Here is a 20,548-nt window from a genome sequence, read left to right on the forward strand (position 1 = left end):
GAAGTGTTTTCCAAAATTGAATGCAGGCATATAGTTTAGTGATTAATGGTGAGAAGTTTATTTTAAACAGAGAGGAATACTTTCTAGTCATGTAAATTCCAAGATATCTGAAATTTTCAGTAACAATTCTGAAAGGAAATTGTTGGAGTTGAGAAGAGTCTTGTTCTTTTATTGGCATGATTTCACTTTTATTCCAATTTATTCTGTATCCAGAGAAAGAACCAAATTGTTCTATAATGTTTAGAACATTTGGAATACTAACTTGGGGATTAGTAATGTATAGAAGTACATCATCTGCATATAACGAGATTTTATTGGTCGTATATTTGGTATTCTATCCATAAATGCCTGATACTCTTGGCAAGAGGTTCTATGGCTAAAGCAAATAACATTGGAGAAAGGGCACACCCTTGCCTGTTACCCCTAGATAAATAACAATTTAAGTGAATTTGATTTGTCAGTATTCTAGCTGTCGAATTAGTGTATGAAAGCTTCACCCATAAAGTAAGGTTTTCTCCCAGTTTAAATGTTTCCAACACTGTAAAAAGATAAGACCAGTCCACTTGGTCGAAAGATTTTTCTCCATCCAGAGAAATAATTGTTAGATCTTCATTTGGCATTCTCTGCAAATATATTATGTTAAACAAACGTCTCAAATTATAAAACAAATGTCGTTTAGGTATAAACCCAGTTTAATCTGGATGTATTAGTTTACCGATAACTAAACTTAATCTGCGAGCCAAAGTCTTAGCTAGTATCTTCTGATCCATATTTAAAAGGGCTATTGCCCTATAGGATCCAGGCTCATTGAGATGTTTATCATTTTTTGGAATTAATGTAATAGTTGATTCAGCAAGAGTTTATGGTAAAGTATGTTCTTTAAATGCTTGAATATAAAGGGCCTGTAAGCGTGGGGAAATTAAATCATTAACATTTGTATAAAATTCGTCACTAAACCCGTCCGGGCCAGGGATTTTTCCACTTTGCAATGATTTAATAGTCTCTACGATGTCTTTTGTTGTTATCTCTGCTCCTAATTCATCCCATTCCTCCTCATTAAGGAATGGGAGATGGCAATTCTCAAGAAAACTTTTCAACTTTGCAGGATCGACTGCTGTTTTTGATGAATATAGTTTTTGATAGAATTGTAAGAATCTTTCATTAATATCTTTAGGCAATGTAAGCAGAACTCCTTTTTCTGACCTAATTTTGTGTATTGTACGGCTATTCTGTAATTTGCTATTAGCTTGTGTGGTTTATCACCAAATTCAAAAAATGTTTGCTACGTAGAATGAAATTTTTGCTGAGAGAATCTGATTTAATTTAAAATTTAATGCAGCTATCTTATTATGTGTCACAACGGTTGGGTCTGCTGCGTTTTCTAGGTTTTATCTGATTTTCTAATTCCAATTATTCAGCCTTATTTTTCTTGTTTTGAAAAGCTTGGTATGCGATAATACAGCCTCTAACATTGGCTTTAAACGTTTCCCACAGCAAAGATGGAGAATTGCCAGGGGTGTCATTTGTCTCAAAAAATTGTTTCATCTGTAGCTTCAGATAGTCACAACAACTTTTCTCAGCTAGTATTTGTGGATTGAATCTCCAAAACGATTGTTTATTATACATTCCTTCCAATTTTACTGAAAAAGTGAGAGGACAGTGATCCAAAATAATAATGTTGTGATATTTTTGGTTATAGGTAAAAGGGATAAGTTTGGCATCCACCAGGAAATAGTCAATTTGTGTATACATTTTATGAACACCTGAATAAAAAGAGTATTCTCTTCCAGACGTATTGGCAATCCTCCATACGTCACTTATGTTTGTATTATTTATATGTGTTTAAAAGTTCACTCGATTTTGAAGTACTTTTCCTTTGACATGAAGATTTATCCAAGTATTGATCTAATACACAATTTAAATCTTCTCCAATGATCAAATTCTTCTGACCAGAGTCTGAAATTATATTAAATATTTTACTTAAAAAAATGGGGATTATCAAAATTAGGAGCATAAATATTCACCATAGTCAATGTAGTTGAATACAATTCCCTGGATATTAGAATGTACCTGCCTTCCTTATCAGCTATAGTGGATTTATGTTTGAATGGTATACCTTTACGAATTAGAATTGCTGTTCCTCTTGCTTTGGAAGAAAACGTAGAATTATATAATTGACCAATCCAGCTACCCTTCAGCCTGTTGTGAGCTCCATTTTTGAGATGAGTCTCCTGAAGAAATATTATATCAGTATTGATAGATTTTAAGTGGGCAAATACTTTACCACTTTTAATTGGCTCTTTAATACTAATATTCCAACTACCAAATGTAATTCCTCCTATTTTCTTAGCTACATCATCTTGCATTTTAAAGCTTACATGATCTCTTTTGATTTAAATGGTCCAACACATTATTTGAAATATTTCCTTTAATTGCTGGGTGGGTGAGCCCTATCCTATTTCCCCCTATCCCCCAGAGATATATTCAAGAAAAATGTGCATTAGTAAAGATAGATAAGATATTTAGTAAAGAAAATAGAAAGTGAAAAAGGGAAACAATGGAAATTACAGCATATAGGAATGCTGCTGGTGAATACCACCCAATGGTGGTTGGATTAGTGAAAGCTTCTGTAAGATAGATAATATTAAATAACTCCGCACCTTAAGTTAATAAAAACTAAACAGAACAAACCTTAAGAATGTTTAACAGTATTTAAATCCGTCAGGGAATCAACATTCCCAAGAAATTATGTATCTTGGTGTGCTCTAATTAAGTAGTTGAATATTGAGAAGTTTAACTAATATACGGCACTTTTACCTAACTTTCTATTAATACTGTTTTGACATATTAACCGACTGTCAGTAAGTTTATAACAACTTATTGATTACAAACACAGTTTCACACACTAATTTTCTCCCTCTCTCCCTATTTTTTTTCCTTTCCAAAACTTTTTCGACACAATCATATGATACAACACATCAAAACATAATCAGAAATTACAATATAACAAATAATCATTATAATACAACAATGCATTCATTATTTACAATACTCTCAACCCCACGCGGTGACCAGCGCCCACGGATGGCCTCCAAAGACTCCGTGGACACTGCGTGATCTCTCTCCAGGGACACACGTGCACAGACATAGGCCCGAAAGAGGGGCAGGCAGCAAACTCTAGCCTGACCATCGACCGCCCGCTGCCTGGACCAGGAGCAAACTGACCGGGAAGTCCCCCCCCCCCCCCCCCGATCGGCTCTCCCCCACTCCCTGCCTTATGTCCAAACACTAGAATCGTGGGACTAAAATGCAACCAGAACTTGAGGAACAACCCCTTCAGATATTGGTATAGGGGCAGTAACCTCTCACACTCCATATACGCATGGAACACGGTCTCCTCCTCACCGCAGAAAATACATGTGGCGGACAAGCCCGTGACCCGACTCAAAAGTTTATTGCATGCCACCGCTCTGTGCAGCATTCTCCAACCCAGGTCCCCAATGTAAAGGGGGACAACTCCCTTGTAGAGGGACCCCCATTGGGGACCTCCCCCACCTTCGGGTGGTACCACCGTCCGCCATGGTGTGTCAGGACGGGAGACGAAGGCAAGGAGGTGCAGAATGTGCAGGAGCATTCTGTAAAGTGCGCGTCTCTTCGCATCACGAAACGGCATGCTGGCCATCTCAGAAAGGCGGCTCAGGTTGTGTGGAGCCGGTGCCCGAGAAATATCCCGGAGCCTAGGCCCGATGAGCAAATCTGACGGAGCGGGGCTAAGCTCAGTCAGAGCCACTCTAGGGTGAGGACCGGCCACTCCCGCAGCCGCAACATCCCCATCCCCTCGTGGCACAACACGCTGGTTGAAAACAGCCAATTTCCTCACCCTGAGCACATCCCGATAGAAACTGATGCCAGCCACCGGGAGCCGCGAGACCCCCCTTGACAACGACCCCGACGGAAAAAATAGGTGGCCAGAGCGTGCCATCTGGGGGGGGGGTGGGGGGGGTTCTCTACATACATATACCTCCACAGAGTCCTGAGGCGGAGAGCCGCCACCTGGGTACGCACGCATACCAAGGACTGGCCGCCCTCCTCTAACGGGAGACTCAGGACTGCTGCGGAGACCCAGTGCTTCCTATTTCCCCAAAATAAATCTACCAGCTTCTTCTGTAAAGCAGTTACAATTATGGAAGGCGTGACAAGAGTAGCCAGCCGGTACCAAAACATGGAGGCCACCAGCTGGTTTATGACCAACACCCTTCCCTGAAAGGAAAGAACTCCAAGCAGGCCTGACCAGCGCCCCAGCCGGGCAACCACTTTCGTCTCCAACTCCTGCCAGTTTGCCGGACAAGCATCCTCAGTGGGGCTCAGGTACACCTCCAAATAGAAGGTTCCACGCATACATTGTCATCTCCTCCGGCAGAGAGTCTACTTGCCACTGACCCACTAAAAGCCCAGAACACCTACTCCAGTTAATACTGGCAGAAGATGCAGCCGAGAAAATCTACTGGCAATCACGCATCCTCTGCAGGTCACAGGATCGGTGAACATAAGGAGTACATCATCGGCATACGCCGAAAGAACCACATCCACCACCGGGCCAGGTAGGGCCAGGCCTGTCAACCTCCTCCGAAGAAGACACAGGAACGGCTCCACACAGACCGAGTACAATTGACCCGACATGGGGCACCCCTGACGGACCCCCCTCCCAAAATGACAAGGAGCCAACAACACACCATTAAAAGTTCACAAGACACTCCACTGCAGCGTACAAAAGCTGACCCGGGCCACAAAATGTGGTCCAAATCCAAACGCTTGCAACGTCCCAAAGAGGTAGTCATGCTCTACCCTATCAAAAGCCTTCTCCTGATCAAGAGAAAGAAAAGCAGCAGACGGACCAGTTCCCTGTGCTAGATAAATCAGGTCCCCAACCAGGTGGATGTTATCCTGAATGGACCGACCAGGGACTGTGTAGGACTGGTCATGGTGAATCAGTTGAGACAGCACGGAGCCCAGGTGATTTGCCATTGCCCGTGCAAAAACATTATACTCTGTACATAGGAGGGAGACCGGGAGCCAGTTCTTCAACATGCGGAGTTCCCCCTTCTTGGGCAGCAAGACAACAACTGCTTTACGCCACGAGAGAGGCATCTCCCCTGTCGCCAGGCTCTCCCCCAGAACCAACATGTAATCACCCCCCAGGATATCCCTGAAAGCTCTACCAAATTCTACCGTCAACCCATCCAGCCCGGGGTACTTATCCCTCCTGAGCTGATGCAGGGCACGAGTCAACTCCTCCAGTGATAAGGGGCCATCAAGAAGATCGGCCACCTCCCTATCTACAGTCGGTAGACCCTCCCACAGGTCCCGCTGAGCCTCCCCCATGAACCCATCTGCGAGAACAGGGACGCATAAAAGGACCTGACTAAGGCACTGATCCTCTCCGGATCAGTGACAGAGGAGCCATCATCCGCGAGCAGCTCTTCGAGTTGTTTGCGGGCTCCCGCCCCTTCTCCAGAGATAAAAAGGTGAAGCTCGGTCCAGATTGTGCAGCATCTGGACCCGCGACCTCACGTAAGCACCTCGAGACCGCTCAAGCTGCACGTACCTCAAGACTTCCTTCGTCTCCTGAAACTCTCCCCATTTGCAGGAGTCCTCACCAATCCAATCCAGGCGAGTCTCTGTGTCCATTAGCTCTCTCTTAATTCTCTCGACCGCTGAGTCCCGCCGTCTGGTTGACCCCCATGTGTATTATTTACAAAAGAGACGGATGTGAACTTTTCCTAGATTTCCAAGAGTGCCTGGAGATCGAGGGTAGGAAAGATTTTGGTGTCTTTGTTGTTTCCAGCACTGATTTTCTGCCCTAAAATCATTTTGCACAGTGTTGCTGCCAGGCTTAATGTGAAGAAAGGACTTTTGCTTTCCAGCATAAACTGCTCTCGGCTGTGGACGACCTTGGGAACTTGTTTGCAGCAGGAGGAATTTGTCTCTGCTGCTTATCTTAGACTATGACAGTCTCTGTGATTTCAAATTGAGCTGAGCTGCTGGGGTGCCTGGGGCTGGTTTTGTGCCATTGTCAAGATGGCTGGGGCATGGCCGAAGGCCTGGAGTTAAGCAGCTGTGGTATTAGCAGCGGGTGCAGGGCCATTTGAGGATGAACTTCATGTTGACGGGTTGCGACTTTTTCGGCATCTCGGTCCAAAATGGGCTCCTGTGGACCAACTCGAACAGGTACTTCGGATCTGTCTTCACTAAGGAAGACACAAACAATCTCCCAGATGTACTGGAGGACAGAGGATCTAAGGGGGTAGAGGAACTGAAAGAAATGTTCATTAAGCGAGAAATAGTATTGGGTAGGCTAATGGGACTGAGGGTTAATAAATCGCCTGGGCCTGATGATCTGCATCCCAGAGTCCTCAGAGAGGTGGCTCTAGAAATAGTGGACGCATTGGTGATCATTTTCCAATGTTCAATAGATTCAGGATCAGTTCCTGTGGATTGGAGGATAGCTAATGTTATCCCACTTTTCACGAAAGGAGCGAGAGTGAAAACGGGATATTACAGACCAGTTAGCCTGACTTCGGTGGTGGGGAAGATGCTGGAGTCAATTATTAAAGAGGTAATAATGGGGCATTTGGATAGCAGTAAAAGGATTAGTCCAAGTCAGCATGGATTTATGAAAGGAAAATCGTGCTTAACTAATTTTTTGAGTATGTGGCAAGTAGAATGGATGAAGGGGAGCCAGCGCAATGTAGTGTATCTAGACTTGCAGAAAGCCTTTGATAAAGTCCCGCTTGTAAGACTGGTGACTAAAATTAGAGCACATGGTATTGGGGATAGGGTGTTGACATGGATAGAAAATTGGTTGGCAGACAGGAAGCAAAGAGTAGGAGTGAACGGGTTCTTTTCAGAATGGCAGGCAGTGGCGAGTGGAGTGCTGCAAGGCTCGGTGTTGGGGCCGCAACTGTTTACCATATATATTAATGGTTTGGAAGAAGGAATCAGGAGCAACACTAGCAAGTTTGCAGATGACACAAAGCTGGGTGGCAGTGTGAACTGTGAAGAGGATGTTCGGAGGTTGCAGGGAGATCTGAACAGGTTGAGTGAGTGGGCAGATGCGTGGCAGATGCAGTATAATATGGATACATGTGAGGTTATCCACTTTGGTGGCAAAAACAAGGGGCTGATTATTATCTCAATGGGGTTAGGTTAGGTATGGAGGTCACTGAAAGTTGGCATGTAGGTACAGCAGGCAGTGAAGAAAGCTAATGGAATGTTGGCCTTCATAACAAGAGGATTTCAGTATAGGAGTAAAGAGGTTCTTCTGCAGTTGTATAGGGCTCTGGTGAGACCAAATCTGGAGTATTGCGTACAGTTTTGTTCTCCTAATTTGCGGAAGGACATCCTTGTGATTGAGGCAGTGTAGCGTTGGTTCACAAGATTGATCCCTGGGATGGCGGGACTGCCATATGAGGAAAGATTGAAAAGACTAGGCTTGTATTCATTGGAGTTTAGAATAATGAGGGAGGATCTTATAGAAACTTATCAAATTATAAAAGGATTGGACAAGCTAGATGCAGGAAAAATGGTCCCAATGTTGGGCGAGTCCAGAACCAGGGGAGTCTTAGAATAAAGGGGAGGACATTTCAGGCTGAGGTGAGAAAATACTTTTTCACCCAGAGAGTTGAGAATTTGTGGAATTCCCTGCCACAGAGGGCAGTGGAGGCCAAATCACTTGATGGATTTAAGAGAGCTCAATAGTCAATAGTCAATAGTCTATTTAATTGTCATTTGGACCCCTGGAGGTCCAAATGAAATGCCGTTTCTGCAGCCATACATTACACACAAATAGACCCCAGACACAACATAATTACATTTTACATAAACATCCATCACATAGCAGTGATGGAGGCCAAAAAAACGTATCTCTCCACTGCACTCTCCCCCCCCGATGTCAGAGTCAAAGTCAAAGCCCCCGGCTGGCGATGGCGATTGTCCCGCAGCCATTAAAGCCACGCCGGGTGGTGCGAGGTCGCACACCGGGTCTTGGTGTTAAAAACCCCGGTGTGCGCTCGCATAGTCCCGCGGCCATTCCAAGCCGCGCGGGGCAGTGCTGTTAGGCCCCGCTCCAGGAGCTCTTCGACCCCGCAACTCGGGCGGGAGAAGTCGCCGTTGCAGGAGCCCCGAAAAGCGGTCTCCCTCCAGGGACCCGCGGGCTCCCGGTGCCGCCGTCCGCAGACCCGCAGTAGCAGCCTCCGCATCAGCAGCAGCAGCGGCAGTGGCAGCAGCAGCAGCAGCAGCAGCGGCAGCGGCAGCGGCACCGCTCCTCCACCGCTCCACCCGCTCCGGTCTCGGCCAGCTCCGCGACGGCAACGGTGAGTCGTAGCACCAGAGTCCCCGGCTTCTTCCTGTTGGAGGCCGCTCCTCGTTGCGGCCCCAACGACAACTGAGACCCGACGAGAAAAAAGGTCGGGGTCTCCAGTGCAGGGAGAGATTCAAAAAGTTTCCCCCTCCCTCCCACCCCACCCCCACCCCCCCCACACACACACCCCAACATAAAATAACAAAAACGACATAAAAACACAGACAAAAAAAAATAATAAAAAAACACGCGGACAGGCTGCAGAGGCCGCTGCTGACCAGAGTCGCGCCGCCTACCGATCCCTAGATAGATAGAGCTCTAGGGGCTAGTGGAATCAAGGGATATGGGGAGAAGGCAGGCACTGGCTATTGATTGGGCACGATCAGCCATGATCACAATGAATGGCGGTGCTGGCTCGAAGGGCCGAATGGCCTCCTCCTGCACCTACTTTCTATGTTTCTAAAATAAAGCCAAAGATTTATTTTCTTACATCATTACTCACATCGACCTCTGCCTGCTTCTAAACTGAGGGGGAGAGGGAGGGAGAGAGAGGAAGGGAGGGAGGGAGAGAGAGAGGGAGGGAGAGAGAGGGAGGGAGGGAGAGAGAGAGAGAGAGAGAGGGAGAGGGAGAGAGAGAGAGAGGAGAGAGAGGGAGATGGAAAAAGAAAGGAGGGAGAGGGAGAGAGTGAGAGAGAGGAGGGAGAGGGAGGGAGGGAGGGAGGGAGGAGAGGGAGGGAGAGAGAGCGAGGGAGGGAGGGAGAGAGAGAGAGGGAGAGGGGTAAGGAGGAGGTCGGTCTGTGAACATATTTGGCCTTGCTATGCTGAGAAATTTGCACTTACAGATACGTTGAAGATCGCTGTGAACTAGCTCTTACAGATAAATATTATCAGGGGAGACTCAATTTCTACTTAGCTCTTGAACTCTCTCTCTCCTCTCTCATTCCCCCCTCTCTCTCTCTCTCTCTCTCTCTCTCTCCTCTCTCTCCCCTCTCCCCTCCCTCTCCCTCCTCCCTCTCTCCCCCCTATCTCTCCTTCTCCTTACCCCCATAGTGTGTGACAAGACTAAGAGCAGCACCCTCTGTGACTTTTCTCGATGCCTCCCTCCCCCCTCCGCCTCCTTGTGACACCCCCTCCATTCAAAAAAAGACATCTCACGACATCTTTCATCCCTTCCGGGGGCTGGAGTTTGTGGAGGGTGCGTTAGGAGAGGTGGGGCGATCCACCTGTGGTATCTGGATTGTAATACTAGGAATCATCTTGTCGACTTTAAACCCCCTCTCACTCTCTCTCTCCACCCCCTCTCTCCCTCTCTCGCTCCCCCCCCCTCTCTCTCCCCCTCTCTCTCTTCCCCCTTCCATCTCTCTCCCCCTCCATCTCTCTCCCTCTCCCCTCCCCTCCCTCTCTCCACCCTCTCTTCCCTCCTCTCCCTCCCTCATCCCCTCTCCCTCCTCTCCTCTCTCCCTCTCTCCTCCCCTCTCCCCCACCTCTCTCCCCCTCCCTCTCCCTCTCCCCTCCCCCTCTCTCCCCTTCTCCTCTCTCTCCCCTCTCCTCTCCCCTTCCTCTCTCTCTCTCTCCCTCTCCTCTCCCCTCTCCCTCTCTCTCCCCACCCCTCCCTCTCACCTCCCTCTCTCTCTCCGCCCCATCTCTTCCCTCCTCTCTATCTCCCCCTCCCTCCCTCCCCCCCCCCTCTATGGCCTAGGAGGTTAAGTATAAGCTGTATGCTTGACTTTGTATAAATATAATCAGGGCGGACTGGATTTCTACTTGGCTCTTGTACTAGAGTGTGGCTTCATTGTATCTATTTATAACTTTATTGTATTTATTAATAGTATTAGCTGATCTGTTTGATTCAGAGCTAAATACATAAACAATAGGTGCAGGAGGAGGCCATTCGGCCCCTGTGGACCAACTCGAACAGGTACTTCGGATCTGTCTTCACTAATGAAGACACAAACAATCTCCCAGATGTACTGGAGGACAGAGGATCTAAGGGGGTATTGGAACTGAAAGAAATTTTCATTAGGCGAGAAATAGTATTGGGTAGGCTAATGGGACTGAAGGATGATAAATCCCCTGGGCCTGATGGTCTGCATCCCAGGGTCCTCAGGGAGGTGGCTCTAGAAATAGTGGACGCATTGGTGATCATTTTCCAATGTTCAATAGATTCAGGATCAGTTCCTGTGGGCCCTGTACAACTGCAGAAGGACCTCTTTGCTCCTATACTCAACTCCTCTTGTTATGAAGGCCAACGTGCCATTTGCTTTCTTCACTGCCTGCTGTAGCTGCATGCTTACTTTCATAGACTGATGAACAAGGACCCCCCGATCCCGTTGTACTTCCCCTTTTCCCAACTTGACACCATTTAGATAATAATCTGCCTTTTCCTGTTTTTGCCACCAAAGTGGATAACCTCACGTTTATCCACATTAAACTGCATCTGCCATGCATCTGCCCACTCGCCCAACCTGTCCAAGTCACCCTGCATTCTCATAGCATCCTCCTCACAGTTCACACTGCCACCGAGCTTTGCGTCATCCGCAGATTTGCCAATGTTACTTTTATTGCTAATTCTGTCGCTAATTCACTTATAATTCTAAACTATATTCGGCACTCTGTATCTTCCCCTTTGTTAATGGTTTAGTTTAGAGATACAGCGCGGAAACAGGCCCTTCGGCCCACCGAGTCTGCGCCGACCAGCCATCGACCAGCCATGACTCCACTAGCCCCTAGAGCTGTGACTAACTTGATTTGAGAGATTTGTTTGGAAATCTTCTCCATACATCCTCTCTGGGATTAGACGGTGGGATTAGCAGTGTTTTGAAAACAGATACACCGTTGCTGTGCTTAATATCCGTGCAGAAGCATTTACAGCTCCTGGAAAAATATGGTGCCCTTGTTTAGGAATGTTGTACAAATAGTGGGAGCATGGCCAAGGAATTGTAGATAGTGACTCACAGTGATGAAGCAGGCCCTTCAGCCCACCCAGTCCGTGCTGACCGGAGATCGCCCGTTCACACACTAGTTTAGCTTAGAGATACAGCGCGGAAACTGGCCTTTCGGCCCAACTTGCCCACACCGGCCAACATGCCCCATCTACACTAGTCCCACCTGCCAGTGTTTGGCCCATATCCCTCTAAATAATCCCAGGAATGAGTGGATTAACGTACAATGAACGTCTATCGGCACTGGGCCTGTACTCGCTGGTGTTTAGAAGAACGAGGCGGGACCTCATTGAAACTTCCCCAAATAGCGAACGGCCTGGACATGACCAGAGGACATGGGTTCAAGGTGAGAGGGGGGGGGGGGAATTTTAATTTGAACCTGAGGGGCAACGTTTCCACATAGGTGGGTGTATGGAACGAGCTGCCGGAGGAGGTAGTTGAGGCAGGGACTATCACAACACTTGGACAGGTACATGGATAGGACAGGTTTGGAGGGATATGGGCCAAACGCAGGCAGGTGGGACAGATAGCACAATGGGCTAAGAGTTCGGCTGGCGACCGGAGGGTAGCCGGTTCAAATCCCGCTTGGAGTGCATACTGTCGTTGTGTCCTTGGGCAAGACACTTCACCCACCTTTGCCTGTAATGGAATGTTACGGCGGCAGGCGCGGGTACACCGCGACGCCCTGTGTCTCCCTTTCAAGGGAGATGCTAAAAATGCATTTCGTTGTCTCTGTACTGTACACTGACAATGACAATAAATTGAATCATTTCATCATTTCATCATTTCATTTCAATCATTTCATTTCATTTCATTTCATTTCATAGTGTAGATGGGGCATGTTGGCCGGTGTGGGCAAAGTGGGTGGAAGGGCCTCTTTCCTGTATCACTCTGTGACTCTCTCTCTCCCTTTCTCTCTCCCCTTCTCTCTCTCCCTCTCTCTCCCCCCTCTCCCTCCACTCTCTCCTCTTCTCTCTCTCTTCCCCTCACTCTCCTCTCTCTCTCCCCCCTCTTCTCTCTCTCCCCTTCACTCTCCCATCTCTCCCCCTCATTGTCTCACTCTCTCTCTCCCCCTCATTCTCTCCCCCTCTCCCCTCTCCCCTTTTCTCTCTCCCCGTCTCCCCCTCTCTCTCCACTCTACCTCTCCCATTTCTCTCTCCCTCCCCCCTCTGCCCCCCATTCCCGCCTCTCTCTCCCCCTCTCTCAGCCACTCTCTCCTCCTCTCTCTCATCGTCTCTCCCCCCCTCTCGCTCTCTCCCTCCCTCTCCCCCCCCCTCTCTCTCCCATCTTTATAAATAGGTTTGTGTGCCTGTTGTTTCAAAACCGGGAACACTTCTGAGATCGGTGAGTGAGCGATATATTATATGTATATATATATCGAGAGAGGGGGAGAGAGGGAGGGAGAGAGGGAGTGAAGGAGAGAGAGAGAAGAGACAGTGAAAGAGAGGGGGATAGGGAGAGAGAGAGAGACAGAGAGAGAAAGCGAGAGGGAGAGACAGTGAGGGGGGGAGAGAGAGAGAGACAGACAGAGACAGAGGTAGAGAGCAAGAGACAGAGAGACAGAGAGAGAGGAGATAGAGAGTGGGAGAGAGAGACAGAGAGAGAGTGCGAGAGAGAGGAGAGAGAGAGAGAGAGGAGAGAGAGAGAGAGAGAGAGAGAGACCGAGAGAGTGAGAGGGAGGTGAGAGAGGGGAAGAGACACAGAGAGAGGGAGGGTGGGCAGACAGGGAGATTTCACAGGATCTGAGGAGATGAGCCTAACTTGGCAGGGAGATAGGGAGAGAGAAACATGAGCCTTGAGAGCCGAAGAAACTTTTCCTGGCAGTACTGTTCTATGTTCAATGTGGGAGAAAAGAGAGAGAGGAGGGAGGGGGAGGGGGGGAGAGAGAGGGAGAGAGAGAGATGGGGAGAGAGGGAGAGAGAGGGAGAGACAGAGAGGGAGGGAGAGAGGGAGGGAGAGAGGGAGGGACGGTGGGACAGAGAGGCAGATATGGCAGGATCTGAAGAGGTTAGTCTAACCAGGCATTGGGGGCTAGCACGCGCCTTGCGGGCCAAACGGCCAGCCCCTGAACTCTCCGGCCACCCCTCCCTCCTGCCCCCACAGGCTAGACATGGACGGGGGAGACTCACTGGGGCCTGAGATCTTCATCGAGGAGATGATGTTGTTGATGGGCCAAACGCTGGCCAAGATGGAGATTGACGACCATTACCAAGTGATCCGCCAGATCGGTGCGGGGACATTTGGCACCGTGCAGCTCGTCAGGCACAGGCAACAAGGTTTGGAGAAGTATCACCAGGGATCAGCAGATCTATAATTCCACGAGACATTCTCTCATCCTCCAAGCATTATAGTCCTAGCCTGCCCCGACCATCTCAGCGACCACTAGGGACCATCAGAATCAATTAGAAGTTCTCACCGCCTACTAGACCACCAGATCTCACCAGAGACCAGGAGAGACCAGCACATCCCATTAGAAGTTCTCACTGCCCACCAGATCCCACCAGACCTCACCAGAGATCAGCACATCCCATTAGAAGTTCTCACTGCCCACCAGATCCCACCAGAGACCAGCGCATCCCATTACAAATGTTCACTGCGCACTAGACTCCACCAGATCCTACCAGACAAGGGGAGAAGACAGGAACAGGGTACTGATTGTGGATGATCAGCCATGATCATATTGAATGGCGGTGCTGGCTCGAAGGGCTTAAAGGCCTACTCCTGCACCTAGTGTCTGTATCTATGTATCTCTCACCTCCTCTCTTCCCCCTCTCTCTCTCGACACCCTCTCTCTCCTCACTCTCTCCCTCTCTCTCCCTCTCTCTCTCTCTCTCTCTCTCCCCCCCTCTCTCTCACCACCCCTCTCCCGGTCTCTCACCCCCTCTCTCTCCTCTCTCCCTCCCCTCTCTCTCCCTCTCTCTCCCTCTCTCCCCCCCCCCCCCCCCCCCTCTCTCCCCCCCTTCTGTCTCTCCCCCCCTCTTTCTCTCCTCCACTCTTTCTCACTCCCCCTCTCTCAAAAGAGAGATAGGTAGTTAGGGCGAATGGAGTCAGGGGATATGGGGAGAAGGCAGGAATGGGGTACTGATTGTGGATGATCAACCATGATCACATTGAATGGCAGGGCTGGATCAAAGGGCCGAATGGCCTAATCCTGCACCTATTGTCTATATTTCTATGAATAAAGTCCTAAACTGCCCACCGTGGACCAATAGAAGTTCTCACCCCCTATTGGACCACCACATCCCCATTAGAAGATCTCATAGCCTACCAGAACCCATCAGATATCAGCAGAACCCACCAGAGCCCAGTAGAGACCACCACATTTCATTAGGTCTCACAGCCCACCAGACTCCAGCAGAACCCACTGGATACCAGGCGTGACCACCACACCCCACTAGAAGATCTCACAGCTCACCGGTTCCCACCAGAACCCACTAGAGACCAGGAAAGACTACCAGAGATCATCAGAAGTTCTTTCTGTCCACCACAGACCACTAGAACCTTTCCCTGACCACTGGATAGCAACATAAACCATTAGAAGTTCTCACTGCACACTAGACTCCACCAGGTCCCACCAGACACCAGTAGAGGCCTCAAGAAGCTGATAGAAGATATCCATGATCATCAGAGGCCATTAGAGGTTCTCCCTGACCACCAGAGACCAACAGAATCAATTAGAAGTTCTCACCGCATACTCGACTCCACCAGATCCCACCAAACCTCATCAGAGACCAGGAGAGAGCACCACAGACCCTTGAAATGTCTCACAGCGCACCAGATCCCAGCAGACTCCAACAGAACCCACCAGGTACCAGGAGAGCCCAGCACAGACCCTTAGAAGGTGTCACAGCCCACCTTATCGTGCCAGACCATCAGATCCCACCAGAATTTACCAGAGACCAGGCAAGATCACCACAGGCCATTTGGAGGTCTCACAGCACACCAGATCTCAACAGACTCCAACAGATCCCACCACAGACCAATAGAGAGCATCACAGACCCTAAGAAGGTCTCACAACACACCAGATTCCACCAGACACCAATGGAAGCCTCAAGAAGCTGGGTGAAGTTCACCCTGACCACCAGAGGCCATTGGAAGTTTCCCTGACCACCAGGGATCAACATAATACAGTAGAAGTTCTCACCGTCTACCTTACTCCACCAGATCCCACCAGACCTTACCAAGCACCAAGAGAGACCACAACAGGTCATGAGAAGGTCTCACAGCCCAATAGATCCCACCAGACTCCAACAGAACTCACCAGAGACCAGGAGAGACCGCCACATGGCATTAGAAGGTTTCACAGCCCACTAGATCCCAGCATTCCCCAGCAGACCCCATCGGAGTCCAGGAGATACCACCACAGACCATTAGGTCTCACAGTCCACCAGACTCCACCAGAGACCAGGGTAGACCACCACATCCCACTAGAAGGTATCAGAATCTACCTGATCCCATCAGACCTCACCAGAGACCACCGCAGGTGATAAAAAAATTCTCACAGCCCACTAGTTCCCAACAGACCTCACTAGAAACCAGACGAGTCCACCAGAGACCACCAGAAGGTATTTCTGTCCACCACAGACCATTAGAACATCTCTCTGGCCATCAGAAACCAAAATAATCCATGAGAAGGTCTCACAGCCGACCAGACTCCATCAGATGCCACCAGAAGCTCCCTGAGGGTCCCATCTCTCGCCCGGCAGGTACTCTGATGGCCCTGAAGCTGATGGAGAAGGGGCGGACGGAGGTGAGGGGTTTCCTGAGGGAGTACAGCACTGGCCTCTTCCTCTCCCCCCACCCCTTCATCACCTCTGCATTTGGTATCGCCTTCGAGTCCAGCGAACATTACGCCTTCATGCAGGAGTTTGCCCCAATGGGGGACCTCTTTGACCTCATCCAACCTCTGGTAGGTGATGGAGAGAGGGAGAAAAAGAGAGAGGGAGGGAGAGAGGGAGAGGGAGGAGAGTGATGGAGAGAGGGGGAAAGTGAGAGGGAGGGGGAGAGAGGGAAGGAGGGAGAGGGAGAGAGAGAGAGAAGAGAGAGAGAGGGAGAGTGGGAGATAGGGAGAGAGAGAGGGAGGGAAGAGAGAGGGGGGGAGGGAGCGAAAGAGGAGGGAAGGAGGGAGGAGAGAGGAGGGAGAGAGAGAGAGGGAGAGGGAGAGAGAGAGAGTGGGAGAGAAGGAGGAGGGAGGGAGGTGAGAGGGAGAAGGAGAGAGTGAGAGGGAGAGAGTGAGAGAGAGGGAGGGCGAGTGAGAGGGAGGGAGAGAGAGAGAGAGAGGGAGAGAGAGAGAGGGAGGGATAGGGAGGGATGGAGAGAGGGTGGGAGAGTGATGGAGGGAGGGATGGAGGGATGGAGGGAATGTGACATGATCAAACCCTCAGAGTGAATTACCCCGCTTTGTTCTTGCCTCTCCACTCCAATCCCTCCCTCTGTTTCCCTCCCTCTTTATCCCTCCCTCCCTCTCCCCTTCCCACTCTCTCCCTCTCTGTCTTTCCCTCCCTCTCTCCCTCTATCTCCCTCTCACCCTCCCTCCCTCCCTCCCTTCCTCAGGTTGGTATCCCACAGGCCGCAGCTAAGCGTTGTGGCCTACAGCTCTCTCTGGCCTTGGATCACCTGCACCAGAGAGGCCTGGTCCACCGCGATGTCAAGCCTGACAACGTTCTCCTCTTCGACCGCGAGTGCAGGCACGTGAAACTCTCCGACTTCGGCCTGGTCCGCCGAGAAGGTCTCAGGCTTCGGCCTGGCAGTGACCAGGGCCCTTATGCCCCTCCGGAAATTGTCCCGGGGGTGAGAGGGGCCCGCGTGGCCAGGCCCGAGGACGCCTGGGCCTTCGGTGTGCTAATTTACGTCCTACTGACTGGGAATTTCCCCTGGGAGAGAGCCACAGACCTCGATCCGCGCTTCCAGGCCTTCAAAGCCTGGCGAAATAGGCCGGAAGGCTTGCAACCACCCCCGGAGTGGGCCGGGGTGGCCCCGGGGGCTTGCAGGATGCTGAAGGGCCTACTGGCCTTTGATCCTAAGGAGAGGGCCCCGGTAAAAGTGGTTCGCGATCATATTAGGGAGCGCTGGGCGGTTGGAGCCTGTACAGAAGGTCCAATATCGGGTTGAAACACCTACAGGAGGACCAAGAGGCCTGGATTTCGGGACAAAATTGAGTAGGCCGTAAAGCCTTGGCCTTCAAGGCGATTTTCAGCTTTGGAAGAGGTCCATGATCTTTTTATGGCCCATTATACATCCCCGCACTAATCCCACCTCCCCTCTCTCTCACCCTGTATACCTGTATCCACACTAATCCCACCTCCCCCCTCTCTCCCCCTGTATACGTGTATCCACACTAACCCCACCTCCCCTCCCTCTCTCTCCCCACCTCCCTCTCTCTCCCCCTGTATACGTGTATCCACACTAACCCCACCTCCCCTCTCTCTCCCTGTATACGTGTATCAACACTAACCCCACCTCCCTCTCTCCCCGTGTATACGTTTATCCACACTAACCCCACCTCCCCTCTCTCTCCCTGTATACGTGTATCCACACTAATCCCACCTCCCCTCTCTCTCCCTGTATACGTGTATCCACACTAATCCCACCTCTCTGCTCTCTCCGGTATCCGTCCCCACTAATCCCACCTCCCCACTCTCCCTAAATCTTCCTGTCCCCACACTAATCCCACCATGAATTTGCATCTTTGCTTTCAAATTCACAAATTTGACACAAATAAAAGGTTTACGAGGATGTTGCCGGGACTCGAGTGGCCTGAGCTACAGGGAGAGGTTGGGCAGGTTGGGTCTCTATTCCTTGGAGCGCAGGAGGATGAGGGGTGATTTTATAGAGGTGTATAAAATCACCAGAGGAATGGATCGGGTACACGCACAGAGTCTCTTGCCCAGAGTAAGGGAATCGAGGACCAGAGGACACGGGTTTAAGGTGAGGGTGGGGGGGAGTTTTAATAAGAATCTGAGGGGCGACTTTTCCACACAGTATGGAACGAACTGCCGGAGGAGGTAGTTGAGGCTGGGACTATGACAACACTTGGACAGGTAGATGGATAGGACAGGTTTGGATGGATATGGGCCAAGCGCGGGCAGGTGGGACTAGATGGGGTATGTTGGCCGGTGTTGGCATGTTGGGCCGATGGGCCTGGTTCCATGATGTGTCACTCTGTGACTCTATCCATTAAATTATCAATTAATATTTACTGGGGCGGAAATTGTGCTTGTTTCTTCATTTTAGTACAGATTCTCAGAGAGATCGGCACAGTGGCGCAGCCGTAGAGTTGCTGCCTCACAGCGCCAGAGACCAAGGTTCCATCCTGACTAAGGGTGCTGTCTGTACGGAGTTTGCACATTCTCCCCGTGACCTGCGTGGGTTTTATCCGAACGCTCGCGTTTCCTCTCACACTCCAAAGACGTGCGGGTTTGCAGGTTAATCGGTTTCAGCAAAATTGTAAATTGTCTCCTAGTGTGTGTAGGATAGTGTTAGTGTGCGGGGATCGCTGGTCGGCAAGGACTCGGTGGGCCGAAGGGCCTGTTTCTGCACTGTATCTCTAAACTAAACTAGTGTTTAGTTTGAGAATAGGGAAGATTCAAACAAGAGGACATGACTTCAGAATTAAGGGACAGAAGTTTAGGGGTAACATGAGGGGGAACTTCTTTACTCAGAGAGTGGTAGCGGTGTGGAATGAGCTTCCAGTGGAAGTGGTGGAGGCAGGTTCATTGGTATCATTTAAAAATAAATTGGATAGGCATATGGATGAGAAGGGAATGGAGGGTTATGGTATGAGTGCAGGCAGGTGGGACTAAGGGAAAAAAAGTTGTTCGGCACGGACTTGTAGGGCCGAGATGGCCTGTTTCCGTGCTGTAATTGTTATATGGTTATATGGTTATAGTGTGTGAACGTGCGATTGCTGGTCGGCACGGACACGGTGGGCCAAAGGGCCTGTTTCCGCGCTGTATCTCTAAACTAAACTAGTGTGAGTATTTTCTAATGGGTGTTTATTCTGGAAACATGCATGGAACAATTCTCTTGGTCGAGAGAGAGGTGAGGAGTGAGTCAATAAATATTGGCAGAGATTTCACCAACTGGAGAATTGCAATCCCACTAAATCCCTGGAACATCGTGTCCAAAGCTTGCTCAAAGCCAGCGCATTTTCAAAAGGCTTTTAACGCATTCTAGAAAGTTTAATCTGTGTCCTTCTCTGCTTTAGAGGAGAAGCGAGGGTCAGACACATGCATACATTATTTTATAAATTCGATTAGTTTAGAGATCTCTGATTATGCACAGTTAAGAAAGTTTAAGAAAGAACTGCAGATGCTGGAAAAATCGAAGGTAGAGAAAAATGCTGGAGAAACTCAGCGGGTGAGGCAGCATCAAACATAGCATGATTATACACAGTTTATCAGTGATTATTGATCACATCATTGATTAACACCTCCTTCCATCCATAAGAGAGACACAAAATGCTGGAGTAACTCAGCGGGTCAGGCAGCTTCTCAGGAGAATGTGGACAGGTACAAAGTGCTGGAGTAACTCAGCGGGTCAGGCAATATCTCTGGAGAGAAAGGATGGGTGACGTTTCATCGGACGTTGGTTAAACTGATGATTTTATGGTCTTATCAACTCTCTCTCTCTCTGTCTCTTCCTATCTGTCTCCTTCCTCCCCCTCTCTCTCTCTCCCCCCCATCTCTCCCTCTCTCAAGCTCTCCAAAACTTTCTCACAACTTTTCAAAACTATCCCAAACTTTCTCACTCATTCCCTTCCTCCATCCCTCCCTCTCTCTATCTCCCTCTCTATCGCCCTATCTCTCTCCCTCCTTCCCTCTCTCAAGCTCTCCAAAACTCTCAAAAGTTTCTCAAAAGTTTCCAAAGCTCTCCCTAACTTTCTCACACTAATTCCCTCTCTCCATCCCTCTCTCTCACTCTCCATCCCTCCCTCCCTCTCTCTTTCTCCCACTCGAGATACAACTGTAAAATTAAAACTCTTTCTCTGTTTCCTTTAATGTCCTTCCAAATAAAATAAAAGCATTGTTTATACATTGTGGACAACTCGATGTTTGAATTGTGTTCTTCAACCATTTTAGTTGAGTTTAGTTTAGAGATACAGCGCGGAAACAGACCCTTCAGCCCACCGAGTCCGTGCTGACTAGCAATCGCCCGTTCGTACACTAGTTTAGTTTAGAGATACAGCGCGGAAACAGGCTCTTCGGACCACCGAGTCCGTGCCGACCAGCGATCCCCACACACTAA

At 49.4% G+C, this 20,548-nt stretch overlaps 1 protein-coding gene across 1 annotated transcript; it reads left to right on the forward strand.

Moving 5' to 3' along the window:
* The first annotated feature begins 13,411 nt into the window (after positions 1–13,411).
* On the forward strand, positions 13,412–17,413 carry LOC129710044 (serine/threonine-protein kinase SBK1-like). Its single transcript, XM_055656727.1, has 3 exons — positions 13,412–13,577; positions 16,009–16,211; positions 16,856–17,413. The coding sequence occupies exons 1-3, from the start codon at positions 13,412–13,414 to the stop codon at positions 17,411–17,413; spliced, it is 927 nt and encodes a 308-aa protein (XP_055512702.1).
* The last annotated feature ends 3,135 nt before the right edge of the window (positions 17,414–20,548 follow it).

This window comes from Leucoraja erinacea, chromosome 27 (genome assembly GCF_028641065.1).
Source record: "Leucoraja erinacea ecotype New England chromosome 27, Leri_hhj_1, whole genome shotgun sequence".
Lineage (NCBI taxonomy): Eukaryota > Metazoa > Chordata > Chondrichthyes > Rajiformes > Rajidae > Leucoraja > Leucoraja erinaceus.

Excerpts from the sequence above, each read along its gene's own strand:
- LOC129710044 (XM_055656727.1), top strand. The coding sequence starts at position 13,412 with ATGGACGGGGGAGACTCACTGGGGCCTGAGATCTTCATCGAGGAGATG. Across the intron at positions 13,578-16,008 it reads CGTCAGGCACAGGCAACAAG|GTACTCTGATGGCCCTGAAG; the intron begins GTTTGGAGAAGT and ends CTCGCCCGGCAG. Across the intron at positions 16,212-16,855 it reads TTGACCTCATCCAACCTCTG|GTTGGTATCCCACAGGCCGC; the intron begins GTAGGTGATGGA and ends TCCCTTCCTCAG.